The sequence below is a fragment of the Diadema antillarum genome, unplaced genomic scaffold (assembly GCF_040938485.1).
Source record: "Diadema antillarum isolate AM-2024a unplaced genomic scaffold, OU_Dant_1.0 scf00000033, whole genome shotgun sequence".
In the NCBI taxonomy this organism is placed as follows: Eukaryota; Metazoa; Echinodermata; class Echinoidea; order Diadematoida; family Diadematidae; genus Diadema; species Diadema antillarum.
The window spans coordinates 2566593-2591524 of record NW_027270922.1 but is presented as its reverse complement, the minus strand read 5'-3'; the positions used below and the strand labels follow the sequence as shown (position 1 = coordinate 2591524).

The 24932-nt window shown below is 38.3% G+C and overlaps 2 protein-coding genes across 2 annotated transcripts; both read left to right on the top strand.

Annotated features, from left to right (window-relative positions):
• Positions 1 to 6304: 6304 nt before the first annotated feature.
• On the top strand, positions 6305 to 7477 carry LOC139743252 (somatostatin receptor type 5-like). The gene has a single exon (XM_071653752.1). The coding sequence runs from the start codon at positions 6305 to 6307 to the stop codon at positions 7475 to 7477; it is 1173 nt and encodes a 390-aa protein (XP_071509853.1).
• An 11407-nt stretch (positions 7478 to 18884) lies between these two features.
• On the top strand, positions 18885 to 23610 carry LOC139742925 (rhodopsin, GQ-coupled-like). The gene has a single exon (XM_071653437.1). The coding sequence runs from the start codon at positions 20252 to 20254 to the stop codon at positions 21434 to 21436; it is 1185 nt and encodes a 394-aa protein (XP_071509538.1). The 5' UTR covers positions 18885 to 20251; the 3' UTR covers positions 21437 to 23610.
• The last annotated feature ends 1322 nt before the right edge of the window (positions 23611 to 24932 follow it).

The window sequence follows — 24932 nt, the reverse complement described above, 5'->3', positions numbered from 1 at the left end:
CGTCAGGTGTTTTTGTCTTGCTTTTGTTTTGTTCTGCTTTGTTTGCTTGTTTTTGTTTTTGTTAGTATCGATTTTGAAAGGTTTTCGTTACTCCCTCTTCATCAATCTTTGCTCTTGACTATGCAGTTCGCATGCCATGGTAAATCTTACCCAGAAATGCGAACTGCATAGCGCCATCTTTTGTTTTAGAATCGTCGCAAAAGTGACATGGCTCGGGCTGGCCAACTTTACTTATTACACGTGTGAGACCTGTAACGCAGCATGATGTCTATATCTTCTTGTATAATAAATGCATATATACAATGAGGAATACAACAAATTAGTAACAAGTATAGCATTCGTAACGTCTAAGAAGTAGCGTGGTTGTTTCTGTTGGACACTGGAAATCGCCGCCATTCTTTTTGGACATTTTCTACACTGAAACGACTTCCATATAGCATCATATGTAATTGGAGGATGAACAGTACATCATGCATTTTAGAGACATGCTATTTAGGTTGTGAAAGCCATCCCACCAGTAAATAATCTTGATCTCAAATCCCCTCGTAACTTGACTTCTGTCAAAAATCCAGTTGGAAGAAAGTTTTCTCAAGAGTTATTTTCATAGGGGGAAATAGAAATAAGCCAATTCCAAAACATACAAATAATTTACTGAGGATGGTGCTCATTACTAAAACAGGAAAGCATCATGATGGAGAGATATAGATAGAGTATAGATAGATAGATAGGTAAATGAATAAATGAATAAATGAATAGATGAATAGACAGACAGAAAGGTAATATAAGTGAGGTAGTATGTGTGCGTGCTTTTGTGTGTCTTTGGATGTGACAAAATTTACCAAAGGTGGGTTGTCATATTCAGAATTGATATTTGTAAACATATTTTCGAGAATAATGACAATTTGATCGGACGCATTGGATTCCAAAAGTGTGATTTTTATTTCATTTTTCATTTTTGGCTTCTAGCTATAGTGGAACTTTAAGATCATGTTGTGCAAAGCGTTTAAAAGAGATAGCGCGTTTTCGTTGAATACATCATCTCTTTAGATTCCTTGGGAATGGTAAACATAACAAGGAAACCTGGGAGCAGCTTCCTTTCTTCCTTCCTTTAAAAAAAAAAAAAATGATTCAACTTTCCCAATACATATCCGTCTGAGAGATAAAGATAACATTGGGTTTTTTGTATAGGTATCAATGTGTGGGTGTAGTGTGTTCACCTCTCAGCTGATATCCCCGTTTTACTTTTAGCGTTTAGAAGGAAAAGTAGCTTTATTCTATTGTAGCAGTCATGGACAATAATGGAATCTGTTTCAGACCAGGTCAGTCTTCTACTTTTAGTTTCGAAATCATTGTAGTCAAATGAATATCACTTCCTGATCTCTAAACTGGGGTAACTGATGGCAAAAAAAAAAAATGAACCTCGTTGCTTTAGGGATGCATTTAAGGTCGGCGATAGGCTTCAATGGGATACGTTGTTCCCATTTTATTTCTCACAAAAGAGTCTTGCAACTATGTAATATTACCTACCGTTTCGGTCCCAACCAACAAGACGAAAAATGTGATCTTGAGCGACAGTTTCCAAACTTGGGACATGTTCTCATTTAATGTGTCGGCTTGGTTTTCGTATAACTAATGGTCTCTGTACCTAACAATGAAAACGAAGAATTGCAACGAACACACAACTATGCGACTGAACGAACATGTAAGCAGTCTACAGATAATTGCATTGGTTGCCTTTCAAGAAGCAAATTGACTTAAAGATTTCAACACTGGAGTTCATGTGCTCACAAGAACTAGACCCTTTTCTTATCTACAACATCTAATAACAAAATATCATTCGGCAAGAAACCGTCACTTTTAAAAAACTTCGTTTAGTCACCCTCACAATATGACCCCCAACCCCCCCCCCCCCAAAAAAAAAAAAAATGTGGAGCAAGACCTTCCAGCTGGACCAATTACCTAGGCATCTCAAACAGTAGCTGATTTGAAAGGGAATGGCTAGTAACTGATCAATGGGAATCAGTGGGAACGTTGGGGGATGATTGTTCCAATCCTTGTGGGGTTCATTTAAGAGTACATTATATATCTATTGTTGTGTGAAAATTATTTGCTTCAGAATGGTCTCATATTCAACTAGTGTGCAGTTTACCGTTAACGATTGCCCCGTCACTGTACAGGCATGCTAACCTGGAAACATTAAACTGCACAATACTTGAAAATGAGACCATTCTGAAGCAAATAATTTTCACTGAACAATAGATATATAATGTACTCTTATAATCCCACAAGGACTGGAACAATCATTCCCCAGCATTCCCGCTGATTCCCACTGATCAGTTACAAGCCATCTTTGGAAAAAGGCATTTCTTTAACGTGACAATGGATTAGACTTTTCATCACTTCTCATCTCGTCTTGTCTCTATGTCTCTCTCTAATGTTATATTCCTTTTTTCAATATTTTCCTCTCATCAATTTGCATACAAACATTAATTCATTTTTGTGTACTAGGCGCTATATAAATGTGACTTATCATTATTGTTTTCATTAGACAGGAAATCATGTTTAGCCCTTTCTTATAAGGCAACCGGATATGCCGTGAGTAACCCCCACGCGGATCCATATACTTCAGAGTATGTAGATCAAGACACAGACTATACCTAATAAAACTTTCACCCGGGCCTTTGTTCTATGATCATCAGAGAAAGTTTGATGATCGTTTATCAAGGATAAGTGAAATCATGTCAAAGAGAAAAAAAATATAAACGAAATGTAATTTCCCTAAATAATCTGACATATGATTCGGACATTTCCCGTCCATAATGTGCCTGTCTGTGTTGTGTTGATTCGAATGTGTCTTCGTATCGTATATCGTGTACCAGGATCGTGTACCAGGATCGTATAATATTATCGTATAAGAGTTTTTACCTTCAAAGTATTCACCACTGGAAGGTAAGTTTTGAGCAGAATTTGATGTTTGGCTGCTTTCACATCAGAAATCGGACCGCCTATGCGGTGTACGATGTAACAGTCTCACTCGCTCTCCGTTTACAAGCACGTCAAATCAATCATTTTTAACTATAAATAGTGTCTCATGTCCTCTTCTACTTGTTTACCTTAATATTGGAAGCAGACGAAAAGGAATAAGATATAACGCAAGCAAATAAATAGAAAATACAAAACCAAAGGGTAAAACAATTTTAGCTGGTGACATGGTATTTTGATAAAGATTGATGCCACTATCGGATCAGAAACAGGATGCGGCGAAGGTTACCGGTCCGTATGGCTCAGTATTCTTACAAGTGTAGTTATCGGTTGTGATCAAACAAGTGAAAGGGGGAGGGGGAGGGGATTGCTTTACTATGACAAATAATGATATAGGTTTATGATGCCAATTCTATGTTATTTGGATATCGTTGTTTGTTTGGTTGTTTGCATGTTTGCTTGTTTGTTTGTTTGTTTGCATCTTTATTTTTTTTAAGCAGAGCAAGAAGTTGTCAATAATGTGCAGGTCAGTAAAGGGCCCCTCTTTCTTCCTCCCCCCCTTTTTTTTTACTTTTTTGATCATAGGAATAACTGATATGACGGTATCTGATGATTTCAGGGAACAGTATAATCACCTTGACAGTTTCTGTCCTTCTTATATACGCGGGCATGTGAGAACCGTGGTTTTCCCTTTAATTCGCCTAAAATTATGTTGTTGTTGTTGTTTTGAAGACAAAAAGTAAATTTTCTTCCATCTAATTATAATTCCATCCATCCGTAATATACGCCTAGATTATGATTACGCGCGTAATATGCCCTCAGCGAGCGCTCCATGGGGGTATTTCATGAAGCATTTTGTCCGACAAAGTTGTCAGACAAATTTGCTCTCAGACAATCAGATGTAAAGATCTCAGTAGCTTGTAACGATTTGTCAGAAAAAAAAGAAAATCTGACAAAACGCTTCAAGAAATGCCCCCGATCTCTCCCCCCCCCCCCTGTATATTCAACAACCAAAGAATCCATGTGCGCACCAGGGTCTTTGACTATATAACCCTTAACCTATGCATGCCAAGTCCTCATCCTCTTCAAAGCATCTCACGTGAATTAATTAAATCACTTGGAGTTCAGCCCGTAATTTATTTCTGAATTCTATAAAAAGGAGATTTAACTGCTCCTTAATTTCTGTAACGATCAGACGGTAAACATCGTTATGGCCGAGAAAAGAAAAATGCAGCCAAGCAGCCATACAGGGGTGCTGAATGCTACACGTTGGTATCATTAAGTTTTCCATCATTTCACGGCCAATTACACGCTCAGAATACCGATTTGTCGTTAACTCTGGTGTAAAAGGCAAAACATTGTTCCCTTATGGCTGCAGGACTGTCATTTTTTTTTTATTGCCATGACATGTACACTTATGCCAAAGAAATGTGTCAAAAATGGCATGACATTAGATTTAATTTAGGTAACGACGAAAATGCGAAATCACGTTCGCCTGAAGTACAATACAGTCTCCGAGCGTACTTGGTCCTTCTTTGCTACGTAGATCTATCTTTGTTCTTCTTCTTTTTTTTTATGAGTTTGTTTGCTTGTTTTTCAGATTACTTCATTATCGGTAATCGACAACTGGGGCCACGGCAATATCCACCGATCTTCCGTGCTAGAATGAATAGCAAGCACGCATGCAATATGTAATGGAAATGAGAGTGCTTCTTGGGTACGATCGATCACTTATAAAAATTTTGTTTTACATATATCCTCAAATGATTTTGGAGGGCTCTTCCAGAATAAAAGTTGTATGTATACGATAGAAATTATTTTACACTTTTGATCTCAAAGATCTCAAAAACTATTCTTTATCCTGGCAAATTGCGTCTGCGAGAAAAGTTTCTTGGTAAATCCTTTCGATTTATCATAAACAAAGTTCCAAATGGTGGAGGATGAATTTCGAGACTCTTCTGAGAATTGTGTTTTGACTTTATAAGTCCATTCAGAAATAAACTTGCATTAATACGCGTCAGACTTTTCCACTAAAACGCTTGTTGCCATGGTTGTTAATGAACCTCCTAAAAATTTAATAAGCTCTGAAAATAGAAAGAATGCTAATTACTGGAGTAAACCATCAGGATATGGTCCCTGGGTATCATTTAATTCATTAGAGAGACGACCTTGAGAAGAACAAGTTAGACGCTACACCCAGCCGTCACTGCGTAAAATTTCCCAACAAATTCCCCGTACTCGTGACTTTTGTGTGAAAAAGGAGACGCGCACCCTGGACGACTTTACACGAAAACGGTAACACTTTCTACCGTCATTTGAAAATATTGGGTAAACACCTGATCGATCCAGGGAACGCCGATATGTCAATTTACCTCTTTCTTCATTGTCCACTCCGCAGACAGAGATGTCACACTCCGTTGACATTGTATAGTCTCCTCTTTAGCTTTGTGTTTAGCTAGAGTGTTGTCGTCGGGTCACGAAACGTAATTGATCAACAACTCTTAACCAGGATGGGATAAGAGGTACTGAGTATTGTTGCAGAGATTTACCTATTGCCGAGCATAAAATGGTGACGTAGTCATGCGTATAAGTAACGTCACTCCTTGCATACCAGTAGAAATTACTGTGATAAGTGATCTTCCCATTTTATTCTAATTGGCAGCGCTCAGCGGAATGATGGCGACACAAACTGAAACTACTGCATTTGCAATAATGTAAACTCCGCACACATGACAGGTTGAAATATTACAGCGAACAATGAGATAGACTTTCACTTCCTAAACTCGATGTAAGCAATACTGTTACGGGCGAAGTCTTTACGGAACTGAGGGCAGCTCACCATTGAAAAAAGCTCACCTGACGTCATTTCTAGTTGGAATATCCGTAGTCAATGGTGGGGATTTTCACTGACGGTCACTCAATCCGAGCTTGTGCCTTCTTTTCTGCCTCTTTGTGTCATGTGGATTAGAATTCGGTCTTATTGGTTTAGAGAGATCACAAGTATCCTTACCTTCATGGATTTAACATTTGTTATATTTCGACCGGAAGATGCGTCATTGTTTTGAAGATTTCCAGAGATACTGACTACACTCGAGCACGTCACCTAGCAGACTTTGGTAAATATCCAAGTCTACATAGTTCGGACATTTGCCGTCTATGTGCAGATCTGTCTTACGTGGATTGGCATTGTATCCTTGTATCATGTCGCGTTCACAAGGACTCTCGCCTTTAAACAATTCAGCACTGGATGAGAATTTTCGACAGGTTTGAAGTTCGCTCGTTTTCAAATGATTAAGGAATAGGACAGCTTCTGCAGTACACAATGTCGGCTCCAGGCAATACCCCGTTATCAACCACAGAATTGATCATATCCAGTAATAGTACTGGTGACCAGTTTGTTTCGGACGCAGGGGCCATTATCATGAGCGTCCTTATAAACGTCATTGCCATGCTAGGCATCGTCGGGAATTCAATTGTCATCTTTGCGGTCATCGCCTCACGCAAGCTCCGCACCGTCACGAACGTGTTCGTGATCGCCCTCAGCATCACCGACCTCCTGGTTTGTTTGACGCTGCCATTCCAGACGGTGGCGTTGACATCGACCGACGGCTGGCCCTTGGTCGATTGGCTCTGTGCAGCTATCGGCGGCATCACGAGTGTTTGCTTCGGCGCAAGCGTTCTCCTCCTCGTCCTCATCGCCGTCAACCGTTTCTGCGTCATCACACGACCTAGACAAACTTGTCAGCGTTTCTACAAGGCTCGCAATCTCGCGCTCATGGTGTCCTTTGCTTACCTCTATCCCCTCGCCATGTTTGCCATACTCCCCGCCATTGGAATCGGCCAGCTCGGTTACTCAAGACCGTATAGAATCTGCAAGTGGGACGACGAACATCCAAAGAGCGAAGTCAACGACTACATCGTCGCCTGGACTTTTGGGGCGTCTTTCATTGTCATCATGGCGTGCTACGCGCACATTTACGTCTTTGTTCGCAGACATCACTCGAACATGACCTCCTTGGGTGAGGGTGGAAAGAGTCAACAGACTACTGTCAAAGATAACTCCACAAGTACCACAACTGGTGAAGTGGCGTCGATTCATTGTGACGTCAGAGAATCAAACCTCAGGTGTTACAGAATTAGCAAAGGACGAAAAATTTCCGACATGAAAACGGCCGCCACGAATCGCGAGGTGGAAATCACAAGAAATATGTTCATTGTCATCTGCTCCTTTTTCGTTTGTATTGCCCCAATCTGTATCAGCCTCTTGCTACCTACAGGACAATCCTTCTCCATTTTCACGAGCATATTCCTAATGTCAAATATATGCATCAATCCTATTATCTATTCCTTTAAGCATCCCTTGTTCAAAGTCGTAATCCGTTGCATGATATGCTGTCGGTATTCAGACATTCCAAAACCTTCGCCGACCTTAAAGAAATTGCTCGCGATGCAACATCAAAGGAAACCTAAGACGGGAGTCATTTCGCGGGTTTGAGTTTTAGAATGAGAAGGTATTTGTGAAACACTATCCGAAGTGCAAATATCAGGTGACATGATAAATATTTTTATGGAACGATTCCATACAGACAAACAGTATGTACTACAATGTACTGCATGTACTATCTCGCCATATTGAAACGATGCGTCATGTTCAGAAATGAGCCCTTTTGCCCAGGTTATGTCTATAATGCAGGAATTGAATTTTAAACTGTATCGGAAAGTGTCTTCTTGACAGGTTGTTGGTACAGTGTTAAGCGAAAAGAGCATGTCTTGGTGATAGAAATTCAAGTCTCCCCCTTTTGTTTCTTCCTTTTTTTTTGATAACTACTCAGCAGATTTTGGCAAACAAGTGGCAGCAAAATGTCCCCTCCTTCCTGAAAACAAGCCAACTTCCCTATTCCCATAAAGTCGGCCCCAAATGTCTCATTGCTGGCATAGTTGTTGGCAATATCACTACTCTTTCCATACGGTATAAGACCGCATCACAAGTACATGCACTGAATATTTTACAATAGGATATCCTGAATATTTCACACTCCACGTCGTTCAGTCGTAGGCAATACGAGTACCGGACGCCCGATTCCATGAATCGATCTGTTTGCACATGGCAATGAAACCATTTTTAAAAAAATATTTGAGAGCGTCCTTGTACTTTACGTGAATCGTAAACCGTTCATAAAGCCAAATTGCGGATGTCCCTACCTCGCTGTTGCCTGTGTGAAGACAGGATGTGGTGACACGAACGTATGCAGAAAACACACTATTGCTCCGATTAATCCCTATAAGCAGGTAAACTCGTATCTACTGTTCATTAGAGTCGCTGTGTTGATGACATAGAACTCCAGAGATTAGCTCGTTTGGATCTGGGTAAAAGGAAAGACAAAATGCCAGTCTATTTTCTTTCTCTTTTTTTTTAATTTGGGGGGGGGGGGGGTATTTGATTTTGTTGTAAAAAAACACAGATTAGATACTATGAAATATGTTCCGGCCCAATGTGACCAAAATTCTTGCATATCGCTACTTGTATAGATAATTACACGTAATGTGAAACAGCGGTATTGTTTCTTATGAAGTTTTAAGATGTATGATTTGTGCTGCAGATTACGTGTTCAAGATTACTCACCAATGAAAAATTAAAATAAAAGAATCGAGACAAGTTGTCGATGGACTTTCCTAGATAACGTAGCCAAATTATGTGAAATGTCCATTCATGCTTTCTCTTTAATAGAGACAGCCTGTCAGAAAATTAGGCGTGCATCTATCGTATGATATTATACCCCTGTTTCATGGAGCTTGCACTCGATTGGTGCAATTCATTAAGCAGTTTTATTTTGTCGAAATGACAGGAAATATTAAGGAACATTACTGAGCGAATGGCGGGATGTGAACTACTAAGTTGTGTCTACAAGTTTTGGCACTATTGGGGAACATTCTAACAGCCAGTGATTTCGCAAATGAATGGTCGTGCACTATACAGTCACAAATCCCTGCACGGGGAATACCGTCATATCAATCAGTGTCACACGTTGTATGCACCTCTATGCACGTTCTATAATGGCTATCAATCAATATATATATACATGTATTATACATAAAAACGTTTTTATGGTATAAACTTGTGAACACATCCTCATACACATACAGGTCATAATGTTGTGTGTATGATTATAGTCGTTTTCAGAGAGGTAAAGAGACAAAGTGAGATTTTTAACATGTCAGATTTTAAATGATGTTGACGACCAATGTTACTCTTCCTGTCAGCATATACGTGATCTCCATTTTGACATGATTTGTCGTATTTAAGTCACCTAAAAAGAATTTCATTCGGTGCTCTTTTATCGTATTCATTCAGGTAGCCTTTCATTCATTGTATTTCTCTTACGTTTGCAGTAGCTAGATGGTATATACGCTTACTGATTTTTTTTTCTTTTCACTTTAAAATCCCAGTTACTGAATGATAGTAGAATAAAATATGCAATACATTAAAGTGTTTGTTGATTGATTATAAGGGTAAGTCAAAATCATGATGATCATGGCAATGATAAAAACTATCTCGATGATAATAAGAATAATAGTGGTCACCTTGCTTATCTGGTATTTTTTGTCAGTGGCCATCGGTACATCGAGTAACAAATTGTATCCCTTTTATACATATGTTACATGCAGGTTTGGCCTACTTTCTGCGCTATTCTAGATCTAGGTGTCTGCTGCTATTGCCCCCCCCCCCCAAAAAAAAAAAAAAAATCAAACACAAACAAACAAACAAACAAACAAAACAAAGTACTACACGAGTTGTTCTCATTGATTACTGGTTAACTTGCATAACTGCTTCAAAAAAGAAAATAAGAAAACCCTTCATGTTCCTTAGAATAAATGCAGACGAACGCACAAATCTCATTTCAGCTTTTCGGTGTGAATCAAAATGATTGCCAGGGGTGGGGAGGGTCAGTTATATATAAGCACGTCAAGTCCGCGAAATCATACTTCTGTGGATTAACGTTTATCTGTATCTATCTGTCATAATTATTGTCATTCATTGTCAGTGCTTCATGATGTAGAATAAAGATTTTTCTTTCATTAAAATCCTACTTTGGCTATATTCCTTGATTATTCTGGTTGCAGAATTATCAAAAGCATCAAGATCACGAAATCTTTATCTGATCCTTCAAGTAAAAATGATTTGAGAAGACAAAAAAAAAATGTTAATGTTCCTGTCTGAATTTTCAAATGTTTACATCTTTCTTCTTTTTTTTTTGGAGCAGATACAATACATGCAGTCGGATCCAGCTGATCTTTATTCAGTGTAATCTAATGGGGACAAGATGATACTAGTAATATTTGCTGCAAAATTACCTCAGGACTTTATTGGTTATCGGAGAAATAATCTATCGCTCGGCTATATAACTCACAAAGAGTATACCAAAATGAATATCAACTTTTCAATGTATATAAAGTTTAAAAGAGTAAGCTGTGAGTTTTTAAATGATATATACACGTACTGCAACTTGTTGAAATTTCGTTATCCTAATCCATTCAAAAAGTGATTGAAATAAGAGAAAGTTATGAGGTGCAGTTTCACAGCAATTGGAGATAAGCCGATTTTAAGATTAAGATCACTCAGGCGTGCTGTGCAGAGGTATTTAATGAAAATCATGCCACTAAAGTTTACCAGTATAGGTATAAAGAAAAGATCACTTCCCAAGGTAAGAAAAACAAAATTTTGGATTGGCAATGTTGACCCATTACAAAGAATCCTAATCTGTGACTTTTAGTGGGTTATGAGCATGAGCTATGGAGAGGGTATGAAAATAAAACGTTAACCAGCCTTTAACAGTTTAACTGGACGGTATTTTTCTTCTTTTTGTATGTAAGTGTGTGTGTATGTGTGTGTGTGAGCGTGATCTCAGGAAAACTAAATGAAATATTGTTATCATTATAAACATAAATGACACTTATTAAGCTATATTTTTTTTTTGGCGTACATTAGTGATGATCGAGGCGTTATGAATCGACACAAGGTAACAATGTATTTCCATTACATAAGTCCCTTTAACTCGTTGAGGACATACTGATTTTGCTACAACATGCATTTCCCATAGACACCTGCCCAGTGTGCTCTACGTTTCGGTGCAACAATGTTGCTGATGAGGATGCAGTATAACGCGTCAATAGTTCCATCGTTGTACAATGTATACTGTCAAAGTGTATACTGTCAAAGTGTTGTACGTTGTCGATTGAGAAGAATGCACGTGATCCTAATGATATGAATCGAAACTTCCAAGACAAAGTGCTTCAAGGGTACTTCGCGTTGAATACAACTGCACTTCAGACAAGGGGCAAAGTGTTTCGTTTACAGCAATACATACAATGTATAGCGACAGTAATGAGTGTTCGTTAAAAGTATCAGTTACTATTATAATGTATGTGTATGTATATGTGATATATACATGAATATGTAGTATGTAGGTGGCATTACAAGGAGCGACATAGAGATGAGCATTTTATCAACTTTTATTTTTATTTTTTTCAGTGGATAAAAACAGAAGTGGCTTTTAAAAGTCGTTTCTTGATTTACTTTGCTACTTCGTACTTCATGCATCAAATTATGTTGGTGTGCATGCAAAATCAAACCAACCATAAAAAGTCAGTTGTTCAGCTCCAGCTGTTGGTAATTTTCGCCTTTGATGAATAGATCATAATATCCCATCATAACGATGACAAAATGAAAATGGAACTGTTGTAGTTTCGTTTTTGTCATTTTCATTTCCAATTATCATTATTCTGTATCGCACTGTAACGCGATGCAAAGATAGTGTCCATAACACAATAACCTGAACATAGTATAAAACTAGTGTCCACAACAACAATGGAACAAAATGAATAAAAGAAAACAAATGAGCATTTTCATGAAATATTTCATAGGTGATGGAACACAGGAAAAGTCAACAGAACAAAAAGTGGATCAAAGGAGCCTGGATGAAAATCAGCATATATGAATTAAATTGAATTGAATTTGATTAAATTCATTCTAACATTTTTTCACTATAACCACGTACAATATATATATCACTGGACACACACACGCACAAAAATAAAAAATCGTTATATCAGAACGCAAAAATGAAAAAAAAAATATTACTACAAAACTACATGCAATAATATCAGGCGAGTCTAAAAGGCTAAATGATGGAATCAAAGTAATGACGAAAGGATGAAATATGAAGGAACTAACTAAAAGCAATGCTTGTAAGTACACGTAAGCCGGTTCCTAATGTTTAATGCGTTTCTTATTGGAAGACACATTGTAGCCATAACCGTAATTAAATGATGCTGAAGCTTTGCTGCTATTTGCTGATATATCCCATATTTTAGATATTCAGATATCATATATCTATAAAAAGAAAGAGAGACAAACACATAGACGGATAGAGAAAGAGAGCGAAATATATAGAGGGGGAATGTGGAGAGAAAGTCGACAGGAAGGATCAGATTTAAAAGATTAAGGGACTATACTGCCTGACCTGGAATAGGAAACACACCGGTATTTGTCGTTATACAACTAGATCATATACAAGTTTAGAATGAGTTCTTTCTCCCCATGGGCTTAAGTCTGATGTATGGAAAGTGTAATTGCAACAATCGAAACGCCTTAAAAATCTTGCACATCCTGAGAGCGTGGTCAATTCATATCCTCTTTCCGGATCTGCTTCTGATATGGATAATTTTGTACCCAAAAGAATATGACCTACTATAACCTGGCGTTCGTCAGAACAGACAGTCGATCATGTTATCAATACAATCCCGAACAGGTCGCAGATCGAATTCGATCGTATGTGATATTGTTTGCAGTACCTAATATGCAGCGCGAGTGCTGAATTACTCAACACACGTTATATCATAGTATCGTTTCTATTATGTACACCCAAGAAGTCATAGAAGCATATAAACTTGTTTGGTGTTGTAGTTTTTTTTTTCATGATAAAGTTATCATTTTAACTTTACTGGTATTTCATTACATTTTCTTGAAAATTTTCATTCACTTGAGATATATGCCATTGTTTATTTCAGTTTGTAGAATTATGAAAGACCTCTAGGAAGGTGATTTTAATTAATCTTTAAAACGTTATCTGTTTTTGTGCGATTCCTGACATACACCTGTGTGAACTAGAGGGGCAACAAACGCGAAACGAGGAAAACCATAGGATCGAGCCTATCAAAGAGAATTTAAATGACTAAAGATAAGATAATACCCATCTTTTTGGAAGACAACTGACGGGTGCGTAAAACCGAGTGATCTCTAAGAGGTCGAATGGTAGATTTGGACCACAGAACTCTGCTTCTGTGATTTGGACAGGTTCAATACTAGACATTAATGGCCGGTGGTGGCGCCTCGCCGTTTTTATCCATCAGACGTTTCAGGCCCTCTCCGTCACTCTGCACATTCATCTCCTTGCAACTTTTTGAAACTCTGCTTGAGGGATGCTTTAGTGGTTATAGTTTTATATCGATGCAGATTTTGATTCATCCAGGTAGTATGCTAAAAGCGTGTAAATTAAATCTGTTCGACTGGACTTACTTGTGAAAATCACGGAGAAAACAGTTTCGTGACTCGTCCGAGTCACTTCTTCAGCTCTGTCTGGCTGGCGAGCATTCACCCGTGGAGGGTGAATGGGCGATGTTACTGCCTTTATTGTCTGTACGTCGAGGAATTTTTCGGATCACCGACTTGTATGTTGGTGAAAGGTTGTGTCGGAGTCCCCGACATCTCCCTAAGCACGCCGCTGCAAGCACGCCGCTGCAAGCACGCCGCACACTGTACGACTCAAGACTACTCGACTGACAGACTTTGGATCTGAAATAAACAAGCGTGTTCATTCTGAGGCTATTGTGCTATATTTTGGATCCAAAGTCCGTCACTCGTATAGTCGTGAGTCGTATAGTGTGCGGCGGGCTTTAGACTATTAACAGGCTCGGCCTATGTCTTGAGAAGCTGTGGCGGCGGGTGATGCTTGCAAAAAAAAAAAAAAAAAAAAAAAAAAAATATATATATATATATATATATATATATATATATATATATATATATATATACATAATATTTGCAAGAGTTAAGGGTGAGCACCAAGTAGACGAAAATTCATGCGAGAAACAAAATAGAGTCTGATGAAATTCCCGCTTCAAGGTGTCTTTTTTTTATTGCAACTAATTGACATCGATGTAAGACGATGTTATTCATCAATCAGTTGCAATGAGATAGAGACTGCTTGCTCTGTTCGTTCTGATAAATATTCTTGACATTATCAACTTAGGCGGAAACAAATCAGTATGCCATGTTTTTTAGAATAAACTGGGATATCAGGGCAGATGAATGAAAAGCTGTTCCTATGAGCTATTGATATAAACTCATGGCACTTGAAATGTTTTTAACGTCGACTTTCACTTCCTGTGTGTTTACCTGCGCAACAGAAGTGCTGTAGTAAGCGGTATGGCGCCCTCTCTCGACTAACCTGAGTTTGTCTTAATAGACAAGTTCACCTTCACCGACGTGTGGCTTGAGTGAATGCAGCAATATTTGCAGAACACATCAGTCAATGAGAGTTTGAGGAAAATCAGCCAATCCGTTCAAAAGTTGTGAATTTTTGAAATTGCTCAGTCACGGCTGGATGAGAAGACTGCTATAGCTTGTGATGTCACATGTGTACAACGATTTAAAGAAAGAATAAAGAAAATTCAACATATTTCCATTTTCTCGCATAACAAAAGAACACTTGACTTCTCTCTTTCAGAAGGCAGGGGGAAAATATTACCCGTAACATACAACAGTTTCAAGTCGAAAACACGTGCACTTTATTCAAAAAGTGAAGTTTTGTGAATTCTCTTTTTATTTCCCTTATATTGTTGTACGCATGTGACATCATACACTGCAGTAGTCTTCTCATCCAGCAGTGACTGCGCAGATATTATAAAAATGCATAACTTTTGAACGGATTGTCCGATTTTTCCCAAACTTTTACTGATGTGTTCTACTAATAATTTCATTATTACTTTCACTCAATCCACATGTATTTGAAGATGGACTTGTACTTTAAACATCAGTTCTAGGAGAGTCACTAGTTTTTTATTCACTTTGTTGTTTTATTCACTAATGGTGAAAGTTGTTGGTAAAGTCAAATGCAAGATGGAAGTTACTGGCACGAGGATTATTGAAATCACAAATGTGTAAATATATTAACGGCATAATTTACTATTTGCAGATGAAACAAAAACTCAGCATTAGTGCTTTAAAATAGTTCTAAAATGTGAGTTAGGGATAGAAACAACCACTGCAAAAATTTGAATCGGTAAAATCGACGTTCAGTATTGTTAAATATACAAAATGTGAACAAAAGTTATGATAAAAGTGTTTCCAGACAAAACCGTCTACAGTCACTGTTAATTGTGAAAAATACAGATTCCTCCTTATATTTTAGGCTTTCTCCCGAAAATTGTATAATGATGGGATGTGTTTTGGTACAGCAGACCTACACATAAATTATACATTAAATGTCATATCTTGAAAATTTTGTAATCACTGATCCTAAAGGTAAACAGGACCTTTAAATATAAATCTAATAACTTTTTCTTGCTCTATTCCTCTCCACCCCCTTTCTTAAATTCCCTTTTAACGCTCTCCTTCCTTTCGTTTGATTCTCTCTGTCACTTAACCCTCTACGCTTTTCAACAGTTTTACCATGTCTAGTTTACAGTGACAGTTAATTTCTCTGAGTCAACATTTTTGACGGATCTCGACGATAGCAAAAAAATGGCCAAATCGAAGCTTTTATTCCCACTGCACATCTTCGAGCGAACGTTTAAAAATCAAGTATAGACTTTTCATGTTTACGTTATGTCACTGTCATATCATGTAGCAAGCGCTTTTTACATGTTTGTCTCTGTTGGATTTATGTACTCTATTCATCTTTCATTCATCGTGATATGGTGACCTCGTTGTTTTTTTTCTTGCATGTATAAAGATTAAATTGTAATATTGGCGGGATCCACAATCTTCAAGCTCCGCTTTTTATTGGGACCCCTCTTCTCCGTCCCCCAAATCATTTCAGTATCACTAAAATGTTTTATTTCTTTTAATCCTCATCAAAAATATAATGCATCCTGCCTTCTTGATTATTAGTACCTACAAGATGGAGAAAAAGAAACAAATATGAACTTTAACTTGAAGACTCAATATCATTGACAATTTACTAATATTGTTATTATGTATCACATTTGTACCGCCAATTCATTGTCAGGGAATACTGCCTTTGGGGTAGAACGCATGGCTACATTTCGAGCACTATCTTCTTCGTCTGGTTCAGGATCTTTGTGATCATGGGGGAAGTTAAGATGTTCATCATTCTAATAGTTTTCCGCGTACAAAAGTTTTGTGGTTCTTAAGAATCCATAAAACTATTAATGAATGAAAATAATAAAACCAAACCCGAACTATGGTACCTAGACAGAACCAATCAAACTGCAGAATGACGAGATGATCAGAAGAAAAGGGAAGACACATGAGATCGAAGAGGGGGGAGGGAGGGGGGGGAGGTACCTGTGCAAAGGGTATGCAGGCCTATGCGATAGTAGGAAGGTAATTATAAATAACTGAATCTTTCCCGCTCGAAATCACAATTAAGACTACCGCCACTCTGACCCGGACCCGCATTCAGCTGATGCCAGACAATGTTGACTTGCTTAATTACTGATGGTACCTACAGTGAAGATTTAATGAATATACCCACCCGCATTGTCCCCCATTCGTCGAACACGTTTTCCCCGAATGAATTATTATGGTGTCATTTAAACTCTCATCTATAATCTAAACAGATGTGGGGCAATTAGACATGTAAATTACATGGACAGCTTCAATCGTCGCTTTTCTTGCTATGTTTTTAGATGTTATCACCTTCCGCACTGTTACGTAACTCAAAATCTTAATATGTAATCATCTCAGACATGATTAATTTCCATAATTACGAATGTTGTATAGGTCACATGCTTAAGAATAATTATATATCGTCCAGGTCGTTTGTCTTTGTTTGTTTGTTTGTTTTGAATGTGTTTTCCAGTCACGTGAGAACAAAAATTCACGTTAGAATAACAATTTTAAAGCGTATAAACAATTACGCTTTCATTCAGTACTGCAGCGCTCGTATCAGGTTCTTGCTGTTATTAATTATGAATACAGTATTTTATTGAACAGAGGCGCCGGCGCCTTTGATTGTGTTTGCCTAGCGGTATTGTATTTCATGTATACTTTACAATAGTTTGTAGCGCCTTTCATGGCCGTTATTTGATGTAAGCTCTCAGAGTGTGTTTTGCAGTAAGAAATCTCTCTGGGAAGCTACGAAGTTTGCGGGTATGGTCGTACAATGAGCGTTGGCATTTCAGTGATGTAACTCGGGTCTTGACCTATATTCGTTCAACGGACTTTAATGTGACATTCTCTGGCGTACTGGTATCCACTGCAGATCAGTCTAGAGAGGAATGCTCTCTGAGATTTATAAAATATTACCCTAGTGTTAAAATCAGCAGTAGCGATTTTAACTGAGATATTTAGTCCATACAATAACCCAACGCAATAATATCATAATCCGCGGAACGTTTGTTTGTGTGGGAAGGGGGGGGGGGGGGGGGTAAGGATCATCCCCACCCCTCCCTACTAGAGAAGAGTCTCGGGTGTAGGAATCTTGAAAGTCAAGGGTTCTCGACTTTTTCAATTTTTCCCTTTCTTTGTTTCCAAATGTGTGGGAGCTACAGCAGCAACCCCTTTCCGCGGCCCCTGAATATCATTGTGTCACTATAGAAACACTCCCGCATATCATTACAGAAAGCAGGCTGCCTATCAGTGTGCGTATCATCATGTCTTGCTCCATTGGCTATGAACATATAAATTGTTTAAATATCATTTCTGTGAGTATTTTTTTTCCACAACTGTGATTAGTGACACTTTGTGTTAACCCGTTGATTGCCCAATAAGAAGAATCGGACATAAGATACTCAAAGATTTTTCCCCTTTCTACTCCTTAACATGTATAGTTATGAAGGTTTCACACTATTCTCGTTAAGTTGAGATATTTGTGATTAAATCTGCTAAAAACAAAGACAATAACCTTACAAATGTGATAGATTAATCATAAGTTTAAGAAAATTATTTGGTATGTTACACGTGAGGTATCACTGGGCTTTGATTTGCTCTATCAAATGATGATGGACTTACTTTATAATGTTAAGAAAGGTTCTAAGCCCATCTTGCAATCAAACATATAAAAAGAGAGAGACAAAGAGAAAAAAGATAGAAGAATGAAAGAAAGAGATAGAAGAGGCGAAGAAAGATCTAGATCGAAAGGGAGAGATTGACATGTCTGTAAGAGAATCATTATTACCGAGCACAATGCCATCTCCGAGTTTCACATTGTTCTCCATTGTGTGGTGGTGAGGACATTAAGTGGTGCTGTCGGAAATGTTGCTTCTAAAAAAAAAGAAAAACTGTTTTTTTTTCCTTGGAGGTAATGACAATGGAGCCAAGAAGTCACAACAATGTAACGTATGTTCGTATTCCTTTTTATCGCGCTTTCGCTTTGTTTCGGCAAATTTATAATCTCGGTTTAGTACTATACCATTCTACAGGGAGGTGGATGTAAAGAGATATCTTTCCATCTCCCTTATGTTGCATCTTAGGTCATGTAAGAGAAAGAAAGGGCAGCAAAAACAACAAAATCAGAAGGCAAAGCCTGTGAATCTGTTCTCCGCGCAGCCGGCGTCTATCTGTGGCAATCAATAGAGGGCAAAGTCTGTGAAGGAAATCGTTAAAGGAGTTTTGCAGCGGGGATGTTAAATGGAAAGTGTATTATACAGGAGTCGTATATGACCAGCTAGTGTCACCGAGAGGAGAGGGAGCGTGCGCGCGCTGCCACCTCGTACTGCAGTGTGAAGAAGCTATCTTCGGCAGAGACCGAGGTGCTTCCATAATTTACGCCGTTCTGTCAGCAGCAAACCAAATCCTCGAGTCAGCCAGTGCCCTGAGGACGACAAATTGGCAGCGGAGGTGGGACAACAACCACCGACAAAATTAATCTCTGTGCTTCTGCATAGAGCTTAACAGCGACTGATTTCATGGCAGAAGGGGAATACTTTGCAACGAAATACGTTTTTTTCTTCCCTTGTGAGTCGTTACTAAGTATATAGACCACTGCCTCTTTCACGTAGTTATAGAGTTCACATACATTGTTGATCTGGACTTATGCTGACTGTGAGCTCCAGTTCGACCTTCACCATGGAGACTGTGGGCAAGGCATCAAATTTCGCCCTCCTCCGAAGTTCAAGGAGAGCTGAACTATCCTGTTGAAAGGTGATCGAGTTTCGGACTTTTTTTTTGCCACACGCTCGAACAACATATTATAACATTACTGACGCGCTGACAAAAACTTAAGTTCTTTCGGAATTGAGTTGGATGTGAAGTGACCCTACTTTGTGCCTGGTGTTCCTGTTTGGTGTTTTTGTTTTAGATCAAGTTGCGTGCCCGGAAGGAAGCTACTACACTGAGGTTTTGCATAGGGCAGGACGCAGGGTGTGATATCATAACTATAGAGCACCGTTAGCCCGAAACTCGATGTCCTTCCTGTCATATTACTCGCGGTACCTACATGGCAACTTACCATAGCAGATTTTGAACACAGAAGTCGACCCTCATGTTGTCTACATCATAACGAATTGGATTACAACAGCGGGTAAGCACGTATATTTAGTGTAGTTTCTTCAAAAGACCAATATCATATGTCAGTGCACGTACTGGATGGCCGCTCTTCTTGAAACACGGACTATAGTCATGTTTGAACAAGGAATGCATATGGTTTGTTTGTTTTTTCATGGCCCACTCAGTGAAAGGAAGGAAAGTCACCACAGGGACGCCTCTAGTCTAAAACTACCCAGTTTCGATTCTAATCCATTGTGAATATCATTGAGGAATTTAAATTTCTAACTGAACGTGTACCTGCTGTCCAAAGAGGCTAGAGGTCTTCTACAGACGTTTCGTTCATCCACCGCTCTCACAGCCTACACGTGACAGGGTCGCCTATCATGCCTTGATAACAATTGCTTTGATTATCAGATTTGAGTGAAAACGGAAAGCCTTATTGTCAACCCTTCACTCATGTAATCTGTGCATTTGAGAGAAAACATTCGTATATAGCAACTTTTTTGTGGTTCTAATTTTGTGAAGTCCCTCACAGATATGGAGATTCCTGAGAGAATGAATAGTTCTGTGGTGTTAACCTTGCTAACTCAAACCGATTCAATGGTAACTGTTGAGCCATTATCCAACAACAGCACAAACGAAGATTTCGTTTCCGACACGGCCGCCATTATCATGAGCGTATTTCTCAACATTATTGCCGTGATCGGGATAGTTGGAAATTCGGTAGTCGTCCTCGCCGTCTTGTTCTCACGGAAACTACGCACAGCCACGAACGTGTTCGTAATCGCCCTCAGCATTACCGACCTCCTGGTTTGTCTGACGCTGCCATTCCAAACGGTGGCGTTGGTATCGGCCGACGGCTGGCCTTTAGACGATTGGCTCTGCGCAGCTATCGGTGGCATCACGAGTATCTGTTTCGGCGCCAGCGTTCTCCTCCTCGTTCTCATCGCCGTCAACCGTTTCTGCGTCATCACACGACCACGGAAGTCTTGCCAGCGCTTCTATAAAGTCCGCAATCTGGCGCTCATGGTGTCTGCTGCTTATCTGTACCCATTCGTTATGTTCGCCATTCTCCCCATCGCCGGGATCGGCCAACTAGGCTACTCGAAATCGTACAGAATCTGCGCGTGGGACGAAGACCATCCTAAGGGTGAGGTAAATGACTACGTAGTTGCCTTGACATTCGGCTTATCCTTTGTCATCATCATCGTCTGCTACGTGCGAATTTACAGATTTGTCCGCGATCACCACCAAAAGATGCTTGCGCGAAGAGGACAGCAAGATGGCAACGAGATCCCGGTAGAAAACGATTTCACAAGTTTCGACAACACGGACACTCAGCCGACCACGCCGTCGTACCTCTCGACTTCCGCCAACGTGAACAACAAAGTCAATGAACCACGGAGGCCGACAGGCATGAAAACGGCCGTCAACAGGCGAGAGGTGGAGATCACCAAAAATCTTTTTGTAGTTATTTGTTCCTTCTTCCTTTGTCTCGCACCATACTGTGTCAGTCTGGCCCTGCCTAAAGGTAGTCCTTTCTCCATTTTTACTGGCTTACCTCTCATGTCCAATGCATGCATAAATCCCATCATCTATTCCTTCAAGCACCCTTTATTCAAAGTCGTCATTCGTTGCTTGCTATGCTGTCGCTACTCTGACATCCCCAAACCCTCACCGACCTTGAAAAAACTGCTGAAATTAACTAACAAGACAAATTAGGCTGAATTTAAGTGATTTTTTATACTGTATGGTGGCCTTTGCTTTATGTAAGTATAGGACCTATCTAAGGTAAAGTTCCCTCTTTTTTTTCAGTGTGTACTTGTTCACTTGTGTATGTGGCCGTTAGTTGCCTGTCTAAATACCTTGACGATGCCGATGCTGTAAAGGAACGACTGCTGTATTATAAAGCCCAATTTAACTTTGATAAACACAGTGAATATTTCATTAAATTGTACAGCTGTATGAGCGCATCGTGGAAAACAAAGTTTTAAATATACTTTCTCAGAACAGTGATATCAATCACAGTTGCATACACAAATTTTGCAAAGTGATGATAATACCCTCACAGGTCACAGTCATTCGATCTTAAATCTTTGCTGACTTTCCCTCCTTGACATGCCCGGTAATTTCAAGAAGGGAGAAATTATATTCTTCACATTGTATTGTTCTAGATTTGACTGTGAAAAAAAAAAGAGGAAGAGCTATGAAAACATCTGAATAAGTAATTTTGGAGTCAGCTTGTGTGCACTGAGGTACAAAATGATGATCTTTCTCTTTTTTCTTCCCTCAGCTGATTTGGCCATTCACTCGTTTACAAAACATAATGCATACGCTTGCCCGACGTAACAATTTATGGAATTTATCAATCATGTTAAAACAAAGGATGAACTTCCGTTCACCGTGTGAATAGGATGGTCGTATAATCGACATTCGGGAGAGTATCTATCATTTTGCATTCAATTTTGAATGTATAAATAATCTTTTTTTCTCTTTAATATTGCCAAATACCATTTTTGCTCTGAGGTATAGATAAGCTGACGAGCACCATTTAGGTCCGAAAAGGATTACTTGAATACTCATTTCATCACAGATGCTTATCTCAATAAACTTAACAAGCAGCATACCCTGTGGGTAAAATGGTCTTTTTTCTGTCCATTCGCAAAGTTGAACCCTGAACTGGCTTTTTATTGACAAACAGAAAAGAATATATATTTTGGTTGTTTTGTTTATCAACAGCTAATTTGGCCTTATTTTCATACGTGAATGCAACAATCATTGGCATTTCAAGAAATTATATGCAACTTGATGATGCCATAACTTTTTTTTATGTGGTACGATATGAAGAAACTTTAATGTTCTATTTGTTCGCATTGAAGTTTTACTATTTGGTCATATTGATACAGAGGAGGTGTCATTTCATGTGAATTGTTTTTATGATCGTGATCACAATGTTAAACGTATTTGTGGTGACTGTGAGACAGAGTGAACGATCGACTCTCGATCTAGTTAATAGTTTCACTTTCACTAGGCATTAATGAATTTCAGTTTCCATTCTACAGCATGAATGATAATCTTTTTTTAATGTAAAAAAAATGTATTTGTTGATGAACGTATCACAGTGCCGTAAAACGGGAAGTGCATTAAATACGACAGAGAGGTATGGTGTATTGTTGCTTTTGACATTTGGAAGGATTCCAGGAATCGAGTTATTCGCTGAGATCCGGATATGTTCGTGAGGAGTAAATAGGATGTTAAATGATCAATACATGCCACGATTGTAAAGTAATGACATTTTGTTAGCTTGATATCAAGATAAATTGTCATATTCATCATTAATGATAACAAGTTTGCTATTATGATCAATGGGGTATATCATTCTTTTTATCCTTGCTTTTATTACCATGATCGTTTCGTGATGGTATGCAGTTGCTAAGAGTTGATAAACATTCTAATGGTTAACTGTAAAAGCACCTTTTCAACACACGGGGCTTGAACATTGGCACTGTGGAAAGTGAGTCTATCTAGTTTGCATCACAAAAACACACACAAACTGTTGTGAAACAGGCTGTCCCATGACAATCGATTCTTTGCAAGATTAGTATTTCTTTCGTAATTTCTTTATTATAAGTTCACCAAATCCATTTGATCTGTAAGAATAGTGTTCTTGAGACAGAATGAATTGCAACAGAAAATCGCACAGTTATCAATGAGTCGCGACTGTGCATAATTGATTAAAAAAAAGGAAAAAATGGAGAGAATTAGCAGCATTTGAAGCAAGTCATGTCTAATGAGAATTACTGGAAGCTCAATCTATTTGGACTATACGAAACTCAAATTTAAAAACAAAACAAAAACAAAAGCAGATAACAATCTAACTCTGTCTGAAAACTGTTTTTTTTCTCTTTCCTTACACTGTTTGTGTAATCAAGTACAAGTAAATGTTTTATTGATTTAAAAATATTAAAGTATATTCTCTCTTACTGATCACTGAAAAGGAAAGTTAATATCAATTTATAAAGCGCAGAACTTATAATCATGCACTTTCATTCTTCTGCGCAGGCAGAGCTCTTAAAACCTTAACAATATTGCACAGGTAAATGAAAATAATGTGTTTTAAATCTTGATTTAAAGGCTGCTACAGTTGAGGATTTCTTGATTTCTCCCGGTAAATCAATCCACAGTTTGGGAGTTGCACAGGCAAATGCTCAGTTTACTAATATTATTTTTGTTTTACATGCTGGGATTTCTATAAAAACGAAATGTCTTTTAGAACTGCGCAGATTAAGTGTTTGTGAGATGTAAGGTCTGATAGTTGAGTACAGTATAGATGTAACTATTGTAGCTACTTGGTCAATCATGTTATTGTTTCGTTCTATCAATGTTATCCAAATAAAGCTGTCTCCTATTTTTGTTTTCTAATACATATGCTTTGAAGTTTGTGGAAGCTTATCCTCGAAAAAGCAAATCTCACAATTTTAACACCTACACTGTACGTCAGATTGAATAACATTGAATCACATCCTGAAATGAATATTCTTTTAAACAACCTCATGGGTCATATAAAACCGTTCTTTATCTATATGCTGCTGTTCTTTCGTATGGTGGTCAGTAAGAGGCCTTCGAAACCAAGTCAATGACCAAACAAAGGATAGCCACAACCAAATTAAAACAGACTAATACTAACAACAACCTTATTGATAAGCCACAGTATTTGAGTGACGGAAACAAATATGCATAATCATTTGAATACAGAGACCGCTCCAAATGAGCGTATACTGTCCTACAAAATCGGGTTGTGTGAGATATTGCTTACAAAAGGGATAACTATAAGTGTTTTGTGTTTGTCTGTTTTTTTCCTCTCCATACATTTTGCTGTGATAATCAATAATTGTGGTTGATGTTTTTGTGTGCTGACGGATTTGAGTGCAAACGATATCATGATTTTCTCATTATGATATAACATTTATTTGTATCTTTGTTAATAATTTACCTGTATCATTGTTACATGATATTATGTTCATTACATGGTACCGATTACGTGACACTATTTGTATACGCTAAAATTTCATTGTATCCTTAATTATTTTGTTGGAGATGAAATAAATCAACTTGAATCATGAGTCAACAAATGACTAATTTTGCTGTGAGAGGGTGATTATTTTTTTCAAAGAAAATTGTAAATATATTTCTTTTAAACTCCATATGGATGTATGTA